At 36.2% G+C, this 19,392-nt stretch overlaps 1 protein-coding gene across 2 annotated transcripts in view; it reads left to right on the top strand.

Moving 5' to 3' along the window:
• AKT3 (AKT serine/threonine kinase 3) overlaps positions 1-19,392 on the top strand; it is a 144,140-nt gene that overhangs the window by 99,632 nt on the left and 25,116 nt on the right. For both annotated transcript variants that reach the window (XM_026844478.1, XM_026844479.1), the window contains 2 exons: positions 5,238-5,360; positions 7,780-7,908. In XM_026844478.1, the coding sequence (XP_026700279.1) occupies positions 5,238-5,360; positions 7,780-7,908 (252 nt within the window). The remainder of the gene's footprint in view (positions 1-5,237; positions 5,361-7,779; positions 7,909-19,392) is intronic.

Genomic DNA, 19,392 nt, shown 5'->3' with positions numbered 1-19,392 from the left:
TTAAGAAAGAAAACAGTCAAGGAAGGGGTCACTGAATGTCATTCTGGAGGAGAAGAAATTGTGATAGAATGATTCTATACAAGAATCTTCTAAAATTTAGATCCATGTTGAATTTAGTATCTCACCAGAATAGTAGCAACTTAATCTTTGCTTTACTTCGCCTATGTAACTTCAAATTAGACTCTGTTAGTAAGAGAACACCCTATAATGAAAATGCAACTCCATCAGTTTTATTGGTCTATGTGTGTGCTTTTTTACAGTGTACAGAGTATTACTGTATTGAATTCTCTTTTGACTTCAGTTAAAAAAAAAGCCTTAAAAGCATATTCTGTAGCTAAATATATTAAAGAAAAACATCAGAATTTTTTCAAGCAAATTATCGAGACAGAAATCTTGAATATATTTTCTTTATACTGACAACTTTTACAGTTAATTTTCTGCAGTTTAAGAGCCCAATCTTGAAATCTTTGTTGTGGATTGAAAGCTTAACTTTTTTAAGCTTTTGTTGCTGTTGGACTCTGTGGATGAAATGTTTAGCAATGTCTGTTGCTCATAAACTGTGTTGCAGTATAGAGCTAGAAGAATACTTCTGATGTTGGGATTATTTCTTAATACCCTTGTTATACTGAAGGAATTATATTAAATTAGCATTAAGACACTGTAATTTGGTTTTTAGAAAAAAAATACTCATCTGGATTAGATGAGATGGTCAAATTCCATTATCAAGACTTCAAATGGCATGTTTTATGAGTGTGTGCTAAAAAAGTATGGGCAGCATTGCATGATAAACTGTGCTTACTTTGGTTCAAAATATAGAATATTCATGTAAATATTTTTAAATAAATAAAACTATCAGTACTTACAGATGAACACAAGCCTGCTTTAAAGAAAATCCCTTCATTTTTGTACATTTTTGCTATCCTTATCCTCTTAACATTTTGAAAAAATGTGTTAGGCTGTATTGATGGTTTTCCTGCTAGTATTGGTTTGCCTACTCTTCCTTCTGTAACCCCTATAATTTTGGGTACTATGTGATTGTTGTACATTAGTATTACAGTACAGTGTTCCTTAAACTTCCAGGCCACACAGAATGGTATAAACTGTGGTATAAAAAATGGTATTTGAAGAATGAGTCTTTATTGTTGGGGAATACTTTTGGAGTGTATGTTTCTCGTTTTTTATTTCCACTATTTTGCTTTAAAGGTTGAAAAGCTTTAGGAATGAAATGTGTTACATACATTACTCCTCAGAGTACACTGATTCAGCTGACTAATAAGATGATTAACTTCCTTGCTTTGCACTTTCAGGATAATTCCAAATTCCATACTTTGTAACAAACTTAATTGGTAATTATCTGTATAATAAAATCAGACTCTGAAATTTGTTCAGATGGTTTCTCCACACCAGAATTCTGCATCTCTGTTCTGATTGGCATTTTTTTTCCACAGCTCTTATTTCAATTCATTAGGCAAGAGAGAACTAAATGTTTTGTTGTAATTGAACAAGTACTGTTTCTGTCTAGAAAAAAAGACAGAGGATTTACAACCTACCTAATGAAAAATAACTGAATATTCTTGTAAACTTTGTCATTTTTATTTTGGTTGTGTCCTGTTTTGTTTTCCTAAAGTCTTGAATGAGAGAATGTTCCTTAGCTTAAAATTATGATAGTCCAAGATAAGGGTGCTATATTCCTTTGGGTATAAAATGTGCCTAGAAGCAGTATAAATTCTGAAACAACAGAGAAATAATTTTAAGGCTGCTATTGCACATCCTTTGCAAAAGAGTCAAATCAACAGTCAAATATAAATTGTGTTTAAATGCAGAGCTGAACACACTCAATATACAATAACAAGAGTCAGTCATACAACTTTCGACATGCTAAATAAGTCACTAGCATGTGTAGAAGCTTAACGTATCAGAATCATCTAGGTTGGAAAAGACTTTGAAGATCACCCAGTCCAACCATTAACCTAACACTGACAGTTCCCAACTACACCATATCCCTCAGCGCTATGTCAACCCAACTCTTAAACACCTCCAGGGATGGGGACTCCAACCACCTCCCTGGGCATATCGATTGATACAAGGTTGTGTCTTTTATATATTTGGCATGATCGGATCTGCAGTTGAATATACTTTTATGTTTGATCTTTTTTTTTAATTTATTAGAATTTTTCCAGTAAAATTTTTTATTAGGAAAAAAACCTATGGCAACATTGTTGTCCAATTTTTAAATAAAGACATACCAGAAAATTTATGGCGCCAGTCCTCACTGTAATTATAGCACCCTCATGTATGCCATCAAAAATGTGATGTGCAAAATTGCTTTCTTTGTGCCAAAGCTATTTCTATTGTCAGTCCAATGACTTTATAGCACATATTTAATAACTGTAAATCAATACATAGTAAAAATGTTGGAAGCTTTTTTCATAACCTTCCACCATTTTTCTTCTCTTCCTTCTCTGACTTAATAAATCTAATCTTTGTGTTCTGACAATTGTAAATACAGCCTGGTGGGATTACTATTTCAAAATAGTGAACTGACTAAATAATCAGCTGAAAATAATGCTGTAATCTCACTGAATTAGATTTTTCTGTTACAGTTTAAAAATTTGCTTTAATATCTTTAACATATATCTGAGTGTATGAATTCTCTTTTAACATGGATTTTTATATCTAAATGTACATTCTTCATTCAGAACTAGGATGTATGATTTGATGACAACTCTGTTAAGTGTTATAATAATTTGAAGAATGCTTATGAAGAGTGACTGTAGTGTCATATATCATGTTAAAATAAACTGACCTGGGAATTCAGTCTCTGACAAACACAGAACTGTTGCTAGTTGGTCATTTTACTTTGACGTTAGAATTTTGAATTAATATAAAGAATATTTTGTTGGAAATAAGCACTAAAGAAAATTAATTTTGTTATGTTAACTTGTGAGGTTTTCAACTCTGAGATTCAAATTGGGACACTTTTTTTACGGAAACAGATACATTTGTTGCTGACAAGTATCCTGAGATTCTAGTATTTTCTAAGACTTTACTGCTCAGCTGCTGGTTTAGTCTCTTTCATACAGAAAATTGCAATAGTCCTTTAGCATAACTATGAATGTAGAGCTAACTGGAGGTTATATTATAAATTTTTGTAATGTGTTTGCTATTTGTACACATTAAGAAGTGATCTGAAAGTTGGTCTTTAATTACTTTGATTCCATCAAAACAAATAAAACTCTTAAAAATGAGTGACATTAGCTCATTATTTATGAAGGCGACCACAAAACAGTCATAAATGCATAAATTACATAAATTTTGTATTTTGCTTTATTTGGATGAAGATCTACTTAGTGGTGTTTGTTTCCTATTTAAATGTCACAAAAATGTGTGTGGAAAAAACCTCACGAACTGAGAAATGTATTTATTCTTTTCTGGATTTTATAATATGTGAGGCACTTCATGAAGGCAAATTTAGAGGTGCTTGGTCTGTGTTTTGGGTTGCTGTTTGCATTGGCAATTAAGCAGTCCAGTACAGAGAGCAGGTTACTACAGGGAGGACTGATGTCCCCACCAGGGATTGTTGCTTGAACAGGGAAAACAAGCAGCAGGAGGAATTGAAATACCTACAAAATAATGATGCTCCTTGTCATGCAGGTATTCCATTTTTATACAGGGTCTCTTGAGAATTCAAAAATAAATTGAAAAGGAAATGCAGATACAATGAACAAAAATGAAATATTCTCTTTAAATCATACTGCAGTTACTGTTTTCTCTGAAGTCTCTGCTTATACAAATATATGCTGCCAAAAGGCTGTTTAGTGGGAAGTTTGTTTAGGTTCAGAAGAAAGTAATGCACATTTTTTGAAGTACAACTGTCAGGAAAGCAGTTGACTTCTAGTTGTTTATAGGATTGACTTTTTAATTACATTTTGAAAAGTCCACATGCTGAAAATAGCTGCAGTAATTTTTACACTCTGTGCTGTGTGAGTAGTGTAGATTTCCTGCAGGTGTAAAGTAGGATGTGGTAATGACAAATTAAGCACACTTGGTTTTTTTGTTGGTTGGTTTTGGCTTTGGTGGTTGTTTTTTGTTTTTTTTTTTTTGTACCTACCCTACCATTTCAGAATTCTCATCTACCTGATATTTTAGCAGTGAAAATAGAAAACCGACACTGTTGTTATGGATTTCCTTGTCTATGTTTAATTTATAAATAATCACATTTTCTGTATTTCTGTTTTGGTCATTGTTAGCCCCTGTGGTAAAATCAAAACTACTGTAACTTGAAGGAGTAAAGCAGGCAGCACATTTGGTCATATGCAGAATACAGAAGCATACTCACTAATCTTTGCTTGAGGACTTTCCCAAGCTTTCTTAACAGAATAAATAAAAATAACCATTTTTGAGAGTGTTTGAATTACATAGCCAAATTCTGCTTTTTTAGGTGTGTTCCAGGTTCTGAGGGTGAAGTTTTATCCAATAAGATGCTAACAGCCTTACAGAACTTCACCTTATGCTTTTTCGTTGCAGCTGAAGTTACTGGCAACATGTAATGACTAATATTTTTCACTGGAAAACTTCAGTTAAAAAGTGTCTGCAAAGTGCTGTTACTTATGAAGTATTAAAGAAGAGACAAAATCCCAAAAGAAATGTTTACATTGTAGCAAAGAAATACACAGACTTGTTTTTATAAGGCCTAAGCAGTTGTTGGTTTGCTGTTTGTAGTGACTGATACTACTAGCAGTATGAATGTGCTGTTCTTGTAAAATGCCAGTTCACCTGTTCAGTTGAAGTCTACTGAAGAACTAGACTTTTTCAGTTCAAGGGAAAGTTACTAAATTACTGGAAAATTTAAGGCGGAACCAGAATCTGGGTATTTTAGTGTTATTTCTGTGTCTTAAAATAAAAATCTGAGGAAGTGGTGGAGAGTGAAGTACAGAATGATGCTGCTGCATACTTTTTTTTTTTTTCTTCTCTGGTAACTGAAGGTTAAATGAGTAGCAAGCAGAATGCCTTAAACAAGATTGGTATATTGATTAAAACGCTGATTTAACAGCTCGCTTTCTCCCTTTGGAAACCTGGAAAAGATAAGCCAGCTGCTGTCTAAGAGTGCTGAGTGTCCACTGAGAGTACACTATCTATCATCACAATATGGTGATGAGAGGTGTTTTATGTTTGTGTTAATTTCCCCCACTAAATCAGTAATTATTACAATCCTGTCCCTGCTGTTTACCCTGCAGCTGTTTTTCCATTTGTCGAGAGAGCGGGTGTTCTCAGAGGACCGCACGCGCTTCTATGGTGCAGAAATTGTCTCTGCCCTGGACTATCTGCATTCTGGGAAGATTGTGTACCGTGATCTCAAGGTAAAAAAAAGAGGAAAAAAAAAAGTAATCAAAATTTTGTTTTGCAGAGACTATTGGGACAAACACAAAGTAATTATAAAGTTGCACTATTCAGAGTTAATGGGGAAAAAAAAATCTGTGTTCAGTTTAAAGTTCTGTGTGTGCTGAAGGAAGATGTTTGATACAGTAATGTATAGATGGGTACATTATTTGACTTTAACTTGATTATAAAAAGAAACAGCATAACTTAGTTATGTCTCCAGCACTTGAAGGAGATTTAAACTTCTGATCCTTCCCCCCACCCCTCCCTGGCCCTTGCATATAACTTAACCTGAATTTCAACACAAATCTCGAATATAATTCTCAGTATCCCCAAACAAGGGAAATGGGGAACTGGGGCAACGTGACTGCATTCTATTTATCTCACCAAAGAATTATGTTCTTGTATGGTTTGAAAACATTTGAAATAATTCAGAATACTTCAACAGGAAAAGAATTTCAGCCTTAATTTCAAAATGATTTTGTCTTTTGTATCTTGGGAAAGATGCATAATACTGGAATGTATTTTGTCTTAGATTTGTCTGTGTATAGATTTGTATATCCTCTGTTGCCTGAAACTCCAGGTACACTGTGACGCAGCATGACCGTCTTCTATGGAAAATAACTTCTGCTTTCAACAGGAATGTTTTCTAACTTATGTGTGAGGAACCTCTAAATTCCACAATGAGACTATTTCTGTGACAAGTCTTTAATTTCTTGTATGGGAAATTGTGCTTTCCCATTATACATGCACACTAGTGGAGTTCATTCGTTGACTCCTTTGTACAGGAAGCAAAAAGGTAGGCAGGTTCTACTCAGGGAGGCAGACAGAAAACAAAATACTGGGTTAATATGGAATTCTCGGGTCAAGGAATGATAGGGCATGATTTTTGATTTAAATTCTAAAGAATAAGAGGACTTTGAAGTCATTAATCTTCTATTGCTGGTATCTTCTACTTTGCATCTTCTTTGTATGACACTGTTAGACTCAACAAGAAATGTATAACAGGGTCTGGAGCAGACAGGTTATGAGGACAGGCTGAGAGATTTGGGGTTGTTCAGCCTGGAGAAGGCTCCAGGGAGACCTTACAGCAGCCTCCCAGTACTTAAAGGGGGCCTACAGGGAGGGTGGGGAGGGACTCCTTATCAGGAAATGTAGTGATAGGATGAGTGGTAACAGTTTTAAACTGACAGAGGGTAGATTTAGATTAGATATAGGGAAGAAATTCTTTACTGTGAGGGTGGTGAGGCACAGGAACAGGTTTCCCAGAGAGGCTGTGGCTGCCCCCTCCCTGGCAGTGTTCAAGGCCAGGCTGGACGGGGCTTTGAGCAACCTGGTCTGGTGGAAGGTGTCCCTGCCCATGGCAGGGGGTTGGAACTAGATGGTCTTTAAGGTCCCTTCTAACCCAAACCGTGCTATGATTCTATGATGTAACTTTGGATTGTATTTCAGGCTTTATGCAGACTTAGGGAAACAGGGCTATCTATGATTGTTCTTTGTTGGTGTTTTTCACTACATACCTTACAATTAGAAAAAACTCATTTTTTCTAATTATAGAAAAAAATACAGAGAAAAGTTGTTCAGAAGTATGTTTTACTTGTTTTTTCATTCTGTCTATATTTAAAGTATTGCTGATAAAAAGCTTTTGGGAAAATGATGTTCACGGTGCTTTTGAGATAGTCTACAGTAAATATTGACGTAGTTTTTATTCCTGTTCCTTAAATACTTCATAACAGGCTATATTCTGTTTTCATTTTTCAAAGAAAGAATCATGTATTTAAAAAGCAATGCAAAGTATGCAGAGGTGCACATACACAATTCAAGAACATTGTCCTATGCAAGTATAAAAGGAAGAATTTACCTCAGGGTTTTGTTTTTATCAGTAGCCGCTTTACCTCCACTTTTGTCTGTTGTTGAAAAGGTTATGGAAGATGCAGATATTTTAAGGATTTATGGATACATAGTGTTTCATGACAGTATGTTAAGTAAAATGCATCTTGAAAAATGAAGGTCATGTTACAGCAAAGGAAACATGAAGTCTTACCAAATGTCAGCCATGATTGTAAACTTGAACTGTTTGATTATATTTTGACAATATTTAGAAAATTATTTTGCTTTTTTCTATGGAACATGAACCAAACCTGTGAAACGCCAGAATGAAAGTTTATGCTTTGATTAACCTGGGCTGTACTATTGTAAACTGTATTAAATAATTATTTAGATTGTATAACAGTAAATACCATTATATGCTGGAATATAATAAATGCTGTAATTTTTATTTTTAAATTACAAAAAAATTACGTTCTGTTGCAGGCAATAACTGTATCTTTTTTACAAAACATGTAATGCCTGTCCTGTTAAGAAATACTAAGGGAACTTTTTTTTTTTCCCAACACACAGTTAGAAAATCTAATGTTGGATAAAGATGGGCACATAAAAATTACAGATTTTGGACTTTGCAAAGAAGGAATCACAGACGCAGCAACTATGAAAACATTCTGTGGTACTCCAGAATACCTGGCACCCGAGGTATGATTTAGAATATATTCTTGTAATACAGTGTAAAATGCTTATTTTTAATTTAATTTTAGACTGTGATGTTTGTATGCTGGAAACTGTTAATTGTAGTAAAGAACTGACAGTCTGCCTGATTAATATTATGCAGTTGTTAATCAGAACTGTATGTGCTACTATTCTTTGTGGTGATTGTATGTATGTCGATGCCGTGCTTCTTAGTGTTTAAAAAGGCCTCTAATGTGCATTTTCCTTCTCATGTTTGCCTTCCTCTGTTAAAGTTTTTATCTTCCGTTGATTTCTTCAAAAATAATCTTCCATCTGTCTGTCACTTGGAACATATGATCCTGCTTAACTGAGCTGTATAACTAGCGTTTATATAGCCTCAGTGGAGGCGAGGGGGAATTGGAAGGTACCGCGTTTGCTGGGTTTTAGCCGAACTCCCCAGTTGCAAGGAGAGGGAGTTGAAGTTTTATATGTTTCTGCTAAAAACATTTGAGTGTGTCAACCTCAGAACTGGTTGAGGTGAGCACCAAAACGTAGCTGTTTCCTAGTATATAAGCAGAAGCATCATCCCAGAGTATGCCACCCCATCTTCACCATTAGCTAGCAGTCGGAGTGCCAAATATCATACTTCTGACGAATTGATAAAAAGATGGACATGAGGACATTGGTTTGGTTCCCTTCACAACTCTGGTTTGGCCGCTTGAGAATCTGTTGTGGAAACTCAAATCACCCACATGATCGGCTCCAGTATTAGTGCTGAGAGTTCTGCCACTGATGTCTACTGAAAAAAACCCAAGGGAAGCACTCTCAAAACTGTCTTTTTGTCCTGTTTGGCTTCAGTCAATAGTACTGATTGTGGTGGTCAGAAATGTTGTTCTGCCTCTGCCCTGGGGTTGCCAAACACAACTCCAGTATCAACATGACAGACAGCACTATTTTTTTACTTAATGCTGAGGATTCTGTGGATGCTGAATTATCCCTTGTTTCCATTCTTGTCAGCATTCAAGACTGCTAAGTGACATAGTACACACCTGATACTGAGGCAACTTTCTAGGCAACCTAAAGGGCTTTACAAGGCCCTTCAACCCTACTATTTGTTTTAAGAAGAATTCTTCAAGGGATTCCCCACCTCTTGCAGCAGTGCAGCACCACCAGAAGGTCTGTTACGTATCATCCTTGAAGAAGACCGTGCCTTAGTTTGAAGGGACAGGAGGTGAGGAGGCACTGATTCAGAACAGCTCTTTACCCTCTTATTTGCAGGAGTATTGAATCCTGAGTAGCATCAACAAGCCCTGGAGCCTTTTTCAACAAGATAGTTTAGATTGCCTTTCATTTCTTATTCTGAACCTTACAATGAAGGGATGTCAAGGAAACTAGTACACATCACCTTCTGGATACTGCTGGCTGGAAATGAGGATTTTAGGATGGTCAGGTTTGTGGGTTTGAGGGTCTGTCTAAATCTCTTAAAGCAAATTTGAAGTCTCCTCCAGTTGTCATTCAGGGAGGAAATTGAAACTGCTAATACTTGATTATAAGTTGATATGGTATGTAGAGTTAATGAAGCCATTTTGGATCATAGCAAGATCTTTTGATACGTTCTTACAGCTACGAAGGAAACATCAGTATTCTTAGGAGCCACTAACTTTCTCTTCATCCGTCTGGTTCCATTGGTTTCTTTGAGCAGTGAAGAGAAAATGGAGCAGTCATGCTCTCACACTGCAGGACTGAAGTACCTAAATAATTTTGATTGGTTAAGTGTGTTCATTTCAGCTGTGTGGTGAGTCACCAGCTGCTCTAGCTATGAAAACAAACTCACTGATACCTGGTCTCCTTTGCAGAATCCCATCCCATAGATTCTGGGGAAGACTTGGATGCAGATTATTGCTATCCTGTTTGGCAGTTTCTGACATCTCCTTTGTTTTTAGTGCAGGGACACTCAGCAGTTATCTACATTTAAGGATTCCAGAATTGTTCTTAGCCTGTTTTGAATCTTTTATGGCTACTTAGAAGAAGTTGCAGATCCGCCTGTTTGGCGTGGTACAGTGGCCACTTTTCTTGTGTTCCACACCCAGAATCTGTTCCAGCAACAAGAAGAACACAAGGGATGATACTGTCATCACTGGCATAGACTACAGGTGTCGTTGCCAGCTCTTACCCCCTCATTGTCTTCTTGTCAGCAGTCTTGAAAACATTCTCAAAGAGTGCAAATACCCTGTTCAGTTGCTTTCATCTGCTTCTCCATCTCTCACTTTTGGAAACATGTTAGCTCTCTTCCATCAAACTTGGCAAGGGATCGTTCTGGGTTTTAGACACTTACCACAAGTTACTTGATCGAGTTTGCCTTTCTGTTCTCTAGCAGTCCCACTTCTCTCCTCCACCTCCCATTACAAGTATTTTTGGAGACCCACCCTGTACAAATCTGTCTTGAAGGAAATTGACTCTTCATTAACCCTGGGAACCACAGAACTCACTCCATTTTACCTCAGAGATAAAGGGTTTAGAGCAAGCAATCTAGACAGGTTACTGATTCAGCATAAAAAGACTCAAGACCTTTATCCACACATTCTTATTGAAAAGGATGAAATTAGCAGTATATGGACACCATTGCAAAAAACAAACTTTCCCTTTATACTCTACTGCTAAAATAGTGTTTACCAGTGTATTGGCTGGGTAGCTGCTCACCTGAGACAATTGTATATATACTTATTCCTGGCACAGCTGACTGATCTTTATCAAGAGACTGGGTCCTCCAGTCTATTCATGTGCATGTGTCGGAGAGTGAGTGCACAAAAATCACTTCTCGTTGCAGTTCAGGCCACAGAAATCATTACCAGATGCCAAAGACTTACTACCTTTTCACAAATTGCAGATCATGAGAACTTAATGTTACAGCTGGACTTTAATCTTGCTACCATGGTGAATTTGTGCTTGTTTATCCCAAAACTTTTTTTTTTTTTTTTTTTTTGTCTGGTTGTGGCTGATACCTTTCAGCCTTTCTTTAGAAGCAAGATGTTCTCCAATTATGTGGAGAAATTCATTCAGCGTCTGTCCTTTTAATGATACCCTTGTCTCCTCCTCTTTTACCTAGGTCAGTTGTGATGGGTGCATCCCTTCTGCAGGCCTTTTGGTTCACTTCCCTGTATACTTGGTGGCTGGTGGTAGAGGACACTAGGACAGTGCATTGTGTAACACACAGGGGTAGTCTGAGGTTGCTGTCTACCAGTCAGGAGACACTTGGCCCAGGAACCTTGCACTGGCAGGAATATATACGTAGCCTGAGAACTGTGTTATTATTTTCTTTTTTATTAATTCAGTGTTGTGGATGCAGTTCCAAACAAGAACTTGAGCTTGATTCTCTAAATGCATTTTGGACCACTGTTTGAAGCGTAGAATCCTGCTCGCTATTTATTCCATCTTTTTGTGAAAACTATATTGCAGTTGTTTCCAACAGGAAGACAAGGAAGTAGCTAAGGCAGGGTAAGGTGGATTTCCTCCTGAATGATATTCTTTCAGGTGAAGGTATCCATACAGAATTATTTCTCAAGGTGATTGCAGAATTACTCTTAATCAGAAAATAAGCATACCTGTTGCTATGTTTTCCCTGCAAACCTTATGTTTCTGAAATCAAAGTGGTCCTTCCCACACTCTGTTGAAAAAGCTCTTTCATCTCCCGTTGATAGGGCCCGACCTTTCATATAGACCTGAGACTGACTGTGCTATCTGGCAGATCCAGAAAAATGCCCCTATCCTTGTGAAGATCAAATGGATGGTGGGCCACAAGAAAAAAACGTAATGAGATTGCCAGGTTGGAGCTAGAATTACTTTTCTGGACCATCACTGGTTTATCGTTTGTGGCACCCACCTGGAAGTTTCTGCGTCCCTTCATCAAGCACTGTGCTGTCACAGGGGTGTGCAGGGCTCCCAGCTAAATGGTCCACAGGTACATGCCCTTCTTGTTGTCCTCTCCTTGTCTTTCCCTGTTATCCAATGCCAGTATTCTACAGTTGAAAGAAAACTGAAATAGCATTGACTGTGCTTGTCTTGCATAGTTATGTGCCAAGCATTAAAGATGGTAGGGTATGAATACACCCTTTAGGAAGAAAATAGGTGCCATTGTCAAATAACAGGACTTATATAGGTTTACAGTACAGATGCACATTTTGGTCACAATTACTGAAGAATGTGTAAGCAAATTTTTATTTGTGAAATTATATAGTCTTGATTATAATTTGGTTATCCAATAAATAGTGTAATTTCTTTATCATCTGCAGTAGAACTAATGCAAGCCTCATTTTCTCTGTGTGTATGTAAGTGTAGTGGTAATACTTAATATTTCCCTCTACTCTAAGAATCCGTGGTATTCCCCATTTGAGAGGTATAAAATATTTTACAATTTTTCATTCCTTAGTAGTTTTTCAGGAAGAAGAGAGTGTTTCTTAGGAGTCTGTTTCCACTGTTATCCTTCAAAGTATGCTGTCACGTTAGAGATTGTGGCGTCAGGGAATAAACATAGATCCAGTGAGAAAAAGATGAATTGTGATTCCATTTAGGAAACACAGATGTAATCTTTATTTTTTTTTTTCCCCCCAGAAAAGAACCCACAAAATATTTCTTCTGCAGTTTTGCAGTGGCAAAGGCAGGACGGGACCATATGTCTTTTCCAGACAGTATCACTTGCTTAATAAAGAAAGAATAGAACTGAGAAAGTACTTGTGCTTGTAAATATACCTGTGAGACATTTAAAAGCGGTTTGGATTTTGATAGTTTTCCGTTGATCGTCAAGGATCAAAGAGTTGATAATAAAGATACAGACCTCTACAGACTTTCTTTAATAGAATGTTCAGGAAATTAAGCTACTTGGGCAGAGAAATTAAAGTTCTTGCAGCTCTGATCATTTATAAGGGTAATTTCTTATATGAGATTGCAGTTTCTGGCTCTCTGCATTTCAGTTCATGTTCTTAGGACTAAGTGCACAGTGTTAGTTACAGTGGGGCAGTCACTGTGGTACTGAGTTTTGGTGTCACAAGAGATACAAGTTTAAATACCAGACACTGATCTTGAATCTTCGAATTTTTTTTAATAACAGAAGAGCAAATGTTTTGGCCATGAACAAGTCTGTAAGGGGCTTAATGGATGATTGTTCAAATGGCTCTTTATAGATGTAGATGATCAATTATATTTAGGTATATTCTAATAACAGGGAAAATGGTAGGACCTTGTTAAGTTTTATTAGCATAAAAGAACAGACTAGATGGATGAATGCATTCATATAAGAACAGTAGTCTTTTATTAAAAAAAAAAAAGAAAAAAAAAAAAGAAAAAGCAAGATCATTTCAGTATAGTTTATGCAATTACTATCACTTAAAGGTATGTGATACTAAATAAGACCAGAGTAGAGTCATAGTCTGTGTCCATAAGCATAAGAAGATCTGCATGTCTTAAAACTTATTTTAAAATGAGACCAGTGGAGATTAAGGAAATATAAAGATCAGTTACACAATGCTTGTTTGGCTGGTAGTTTTTTGGTGATCTTTCTTTTAGAAATGGGAGTAAGAGAGATCAGGTGTAATCAATTATTTCCCTGAGTTTTACTGCAGAGAAATGAAAGGTAAAACTCTTTTATCAAGAAGTAACTGCTGTCTTTCCTCACTTTTCACTTAATTTCTTACTTACAACTTTTCTTTTTGGGAAGGATATGGCTTTGATGTAGGGGTGACCCCACTTGGCTATCAAAGTTCAGTGACTGAATTTCAGCAAGGAGAAGCATGGTACCCTGAACTGCAGGCATGGTTATAGCAAGAAAGAACACTTTCCCTGTGTTTACAGGAGTTGAGGTTGAATTTTCTAAGAATGTTGTGATATATACAGATTATAAAATGTTGCAGTAGAGGCAGAAAAAGCATTTTGTCACTGGTGCAGCTATACGTTTATTTCATTCTTTCAATGCTTGCTTGTATTAGATCAGGATAATTGCCAAAGGCAATCTGGTAAATTTTTGGCCTGAGAATATGATGATCTGCCACATAGCTTGTCTGATATGAGTTGAAACTAAGTGATATGTTGGCAGAGAGGGAACCACTGAAATGCACTGAGACAGGCTAGCATGGAAATTGATGTTTTTGGTTTTTGCAGGCATCATAGCAAAGCAATGTTTTAAACAGGGATTTTAGTGCAGATAGGAGTTGCAATGTGAATGTCACAGAAGAGCTTCAGGTGTGGGGAAAAGCATGAAGGTGCTTGTTTGCAAGGAACTTGATAAAAGCAGCTAAGGTGAGATGCAAGACGACCAGCATGTTATCCTACAGAGAAAATGAGATTGCACGGGTAGTACAGCCAAGGCCTTTTTCTTCCTCCTCCTTTTGGCTTTGCCTTTTCTTTTTTTGATGAGGGATAGAAAAGAATTTGAGTAAAATTAGGAGGAGGATAGCAAGGGATGTTAACAGGCGGTAAAAGGAATTCATTAAATAAATCTAATGATCTCACAGGTAGGTTGATAGGCCAGAAAACACAGCTTAGAGATAGGAAGGTTTTTCTTATGGGGAAAAATATAGTTGTGCACAGGAAAGAGAGTTTGGACCAAAGACAATTATGTTATTTTGTTAATTTTCTCTTAATAGAAACTGATAGAATGTTTTGCATAGACACAAAAGGCAGGAGAAACTGATGAGCAACTTAAACTGAAGAGGTGCTTACTGGAGAGTTGTTTGGCTATGAATAGAGAGGAACTGAAGCACAGAATAATTTCTGTCATGGTTTATGCAGTTTCATTTTATCTCCTTTTCCTTTAAATTTCATTTGAATTTAAAGGTAATTGAGACATCAAATTAATGTGCTTTTTGAAATTCTCTGTAACTTTTATTTAAATAATAGGTATGTACCATTATTTTCCACCTCTAGAACTACTGGATAGAAAAGGTAAACAAGGGAAAAGGCAGTTTCTGGAAAACGGCCCAAAGTAAGGGAAAGCATCTGTTAAGATGTTACTAGATGGCATCTGCATTCACAAGGCTTTAATACCAGTCTAAGAGTTGGAACAATACTGTAAGGAGAAACAGTGGAAAGAAACTTTATGGAGGCTCAGGAGAGCAAGTTCTCACTCATATTTGGTTACCTCTGGTGAGCATTAATGAAGGTTGATTGTTGGTGGCTTTTTGGCTTTATGTAGGGGAAGGGGTAGTTCCCGTTGTTGCTAGACTTCTTTGTGTTTTCTTCAATTCTATTAATTCTTATTTTAGAGAAAGGTTAATGAGACACTCCACCAAATTGTCTGTATTGATGTAAATATATTTGTATTCTAGTTCATAGTGGTTTTGCTAAAGACCTGAGAGGCCTGTAGTGGTGATCTAACAAGACGGAAAGAATTTCATACCTGAAATTCTGTTAGAGTGGGGTTAATGTATTTTTGGAGGATGAAAAGTAAGTTTGTTTCTCCAACTTTAGACCTGTTTAGTTCTCTTCACATTAAAACTCTATTAAGAAGTGCATTTACAAGCAGAAATGCTGTGCTGAATCATGATAGAGTTGTGAAAACAGATACCTCCACCATTCAGCTTTTGTGCCTTGATGGCAATTTCTGGTTACTTTGCACCTAGAAGCAGTATCTGCTGCATTGTTAAGAAATTGCATTGCATTTCTGTGCATTTCTACCCTTGGCTTAGTGTGTTTGCTTCTCCAGCATTTTCATGATATTTCACACACCCTTGTAATTATGAGAGTCCTTTATTCCTTGTCCTGTGGTAGCTTGGAGAGAAGGCACAGTCTGTGATTGTCCAGAAGTAGGCTGCTTGTAGCATCTTATCCTATGCCTCAGGCAACATTGTGCAGACAGACTCAGTCAAGATGGATGTGTGAACTCGTGTGGATGTATTTCTGGGTTTTGTTCCTCTCTTTGAATATAATCTTTTTAGTGCTGAGCTAATTATGTAGTCTCAGTTTTACTGTTGAGTTAGAGTACCTGATCAACTTTCCAACTGTAAAACAGTTTGAAAATCAAATGTAGCTTACATGCAAGACCCAACAAAATTAGAAGTGTTAAGTACGTTTTGGCAGTTCACTTTTATTATGCCCAGTCCTCAAATGTACCAGCAGACAATCATCTGAATGTTAGTTATTTTTCACATGCTTATGTGATCACACAAAAAGTACATGCTAAAAAGAAGCAGATGGTGACAGATGGGGAAGGTTGAATAAGGTGGTTTTGGAAACCTAGAAAAATGCACTTCTGTAATAGTGTAAAAATAAAAATTCTTTGATCGCCAAGTTAGAATGAACAAAATAGAGTGCCCACCCCCCCCAACCCAACCCCAACCCCAAAAAAACTTTACTGATGAAAAGAAATGGAACCTACAAGTGCTCAATGTATATTTAGGAAAGCATGTTACATAGCGTTGTTTTGTCCAAGGATAGAACATTAGTTTTCATCAGCCAGAGGCTTGGAAAGGTTGTAGTTGTATTCTTTCTTCCTTTTAAAATGATGCATTCAAATCAATTGTGTTCCATGCTCAAAGAATACTGCCAAAAGGGTCATTCTTTAATGTCACGTATTGGTTGTGTTGCAGATTGTGATAATATTTTTCTTCTAATTGCACAAGAAAGATTTTGACCTTCTTATTACAATGGTAAATAAATCATGTGCAATGGGGATACCCATATGAGTAGAGCTAATCTGTTGCAGGTGGCATCACGTCTTTGTCATACAGGCAAATGTAAAGCTAAGTAAGTAGAGAAGGTACAGTCAACAAAAATATATCATCTTTTGTGTGTGGACCACCACATCCAAGGACCTACCCTACAATGAGGATTGAAGATTTGCTTATTCCTTTGCATTTGCTTAATGGAGTTTTAACGTTCATATCTATTGAGTTATATAAACAAAAAAAGATTCCTTTTCAAAACATTTCAATGATGAGATATATTTTATTAAAAAAAAAAAAAGAGTATATAATCTGCTGAATGTTTAATTGCTAAGTCTTCTACCAACACTGATGCCATAAATATTTTTTATATTTGAGTAGGTGTTTGTCTTAACCTATAGTACAAGACATTACTGCTTCCTGGTGAGGCAGAATGCTTTGCTTTTGGTTGTTGGCTTTTGTTTAAAATCAAAAAGCCCCAACATCTGATAACTTGTACTAATTTTCCTGGAAGTATAGTTAGTTTGCCCAATACCCAAACACTGTAGTTATGTTGTTGTGCTTTGCTTAACTAATTTTCTTTTGGCTTCAGAAGGATAGTTCAAGTTTGTTTACTCTCTGTTTACCTAGATGCTTCATGCATAATCTGATTCTTAGCAGAGGCACAATAGAATTTATTTTACCTGTGGAAATGTGGTTTCGTGTTGGCGTGTGCTCTTGAACAGCTCTGTTGTATATTTGGCTACATTTTATTTCTGGGTGAGGACCAGTGAGGGGGTGTGAGAAGGAATAGTATCTATGCCTGAAAATATTTCCCCTTCTGGTTTATGGGAGATTCACAATATGGAATTTTCCCTTTACACTATAATTCCAAGTACCAAATTATTTTTTTTTACATTGAAAGGAAATGAAAATGCAAAAAGTTGTTTTATCTTGCAATGCTAGCACCTCATGAAAAGTAAAATGTGGTCTTTTTTCTGTTTTGTTATCACTTATTATATTTTAGTGTACCACATTCTGTCATCTTATGCTCCTAAGTCATCAAAAATGCTAGTGATTTGAATGTGGGCATTTTTTGTCAGCTTGACATTGCCAGCAGGGCCCTGGGATGAACATGATGCAATGTGGACAAGGCAGAGTATCCAGAGCAGAACATCATTTATTGGCAATAACCATCAAGATTAAAAAATGGAGGGAGCATTTAGATGGGGGTATGAAAGCATTGCTCAGTTACACATACAGAAGAGTTGCTGCAACAACAGATAAATTAGCCCGAGTTAGACTTTCTCCCTAAGCCAGATATCCAATGATGTAACAAGAATTTGAATTTTCATGCAATCTGGTTAATCTCACCAGACACAAAAACTAATTGTCCACATGCAGTATCAGACTTCTCGAGGGGAAAGATGTAACAAATATGCAAAACTAATAAAACAAACAAAAGACTAGAAAACAGATTAGCTCCACACTGCCCATAAATAAACTGTTGTATTCAAACCAGAACTTTAAAGCAAAGAGCAATTTTCTAATAAAACCCACATTTTTTTGTAAAACAAATAAGTATGACAATTCTTACAAAGACTGTCTCAATAACATGCTTGAAGCTTTTTTTCATTAATTTTCATTTAATCAATACAAACGTTATTTCCGTCTCAGCAAAAGCCTTTACTTTTTCCAAGAGTAACGAAGCGTAAACAAAAGCTGAACAAATGCTGTTTACCATCAGTAAAAATTCAAAATCATTTCAGGAAGAATGAGCAACCAGAAATAAATATCAGAGTATTATAGTTCTTCATTACTACTTACACATTTTGCATCTTATGGCAGTGTATGTTATGGAGACTAATGCTAGTGCAGTGATAATTAATACAGATTTGAACAGGTCTGCAGTTTTTCTTCCAGTGGTAGAGTTGATAGAGTTATGAGAGATAAGTGACGTCTTTTTGTAGACTGAAATAATCTTTTGCTTTTACTTGATGCCTCTATGAAGGGTGTGTGTTAATTCTAGAACAGAGTTATTTTAGCTTTCAGTGTTATTTTTTTGTTTCGGTTTGGTTTTTTGTGCGTCCATTGGATAAGTTTTACTTTTGAGGTGTCTTTTTAATGTGATGTGGTTATTTTCTTGGGTTTTTTTGGGGGGGCTTGGTTTGTTTTTTTGATGGGCTTTGGTTTTGTGGGGTTTTGGGTTTTTATGTTGTTTTGATTCGGGTTTTTATGATTGCCAGGGCTGCCAATTGTCTTTTCTTATGGTCTTTTGTTAGAATTTTTTTTTTTTTTTTTTTTTTAAAGATTTTAAATTCTACTGAAGTCATAGTCCCTTGTAGGAGGTTAAACACATTGATTAATATTGCATCCCCTTTACTCTAGGAGGCTTTGCTTAATTCACATTTATAGCAGAATGTACCTTTTCTGATGCAGCACAATGTGTGCCAGCAAATGAAAAAAATTTTAGTTTGCTATTTTTTTTAAGGTCACATAACTAAAAGCTATGTAAGATGGGGGAAATCTTTAGTATGAAAATGTATGAGGAAGATAGTCTGCATTATGACCAAAAGTAAAACAGCACAAGCCAGATACAAAATGGAAAAAAACTACCCACAAAATTTAGAGCAGTAGAAAATTAGAGCTGTAATAGAAAATTCTTCCTTGACTTAATTCTTAGGTATGCATTTCCCAGGGTATCTATAACCTTGCCATTTTGTCTTTTCAGCTCTGTATAATAAAAACAATAAGTATTCATTCCAGTGGTTTTTTTACTGTTGATGCAGCAATACTCTCACTGTTCATACCAAGATAAGTTATAATAACTAAATTTGTGTAATACTTGGCAAACATACCTTTCTGCGGGAAGAGTTTTCAT

The sequence above is a fragment of the Athene cunicularia genome (assembly GCF_003259725.1).
Source record: "Athene cunicularia isolate RWA chromosome 3 unlocalized genomic scaffold, athCun1 chr3_part1, whole genome shotgun sequence".
Taxonomy (NCBI): Eukaryota; Metazoa; Chordata; class Aves; order Strigiformes; family Strigidae; genus Athene; species Athene cunicularia.
This window is presented reverse-complemented; position numbering and strand designations above follow the sequence as displayed.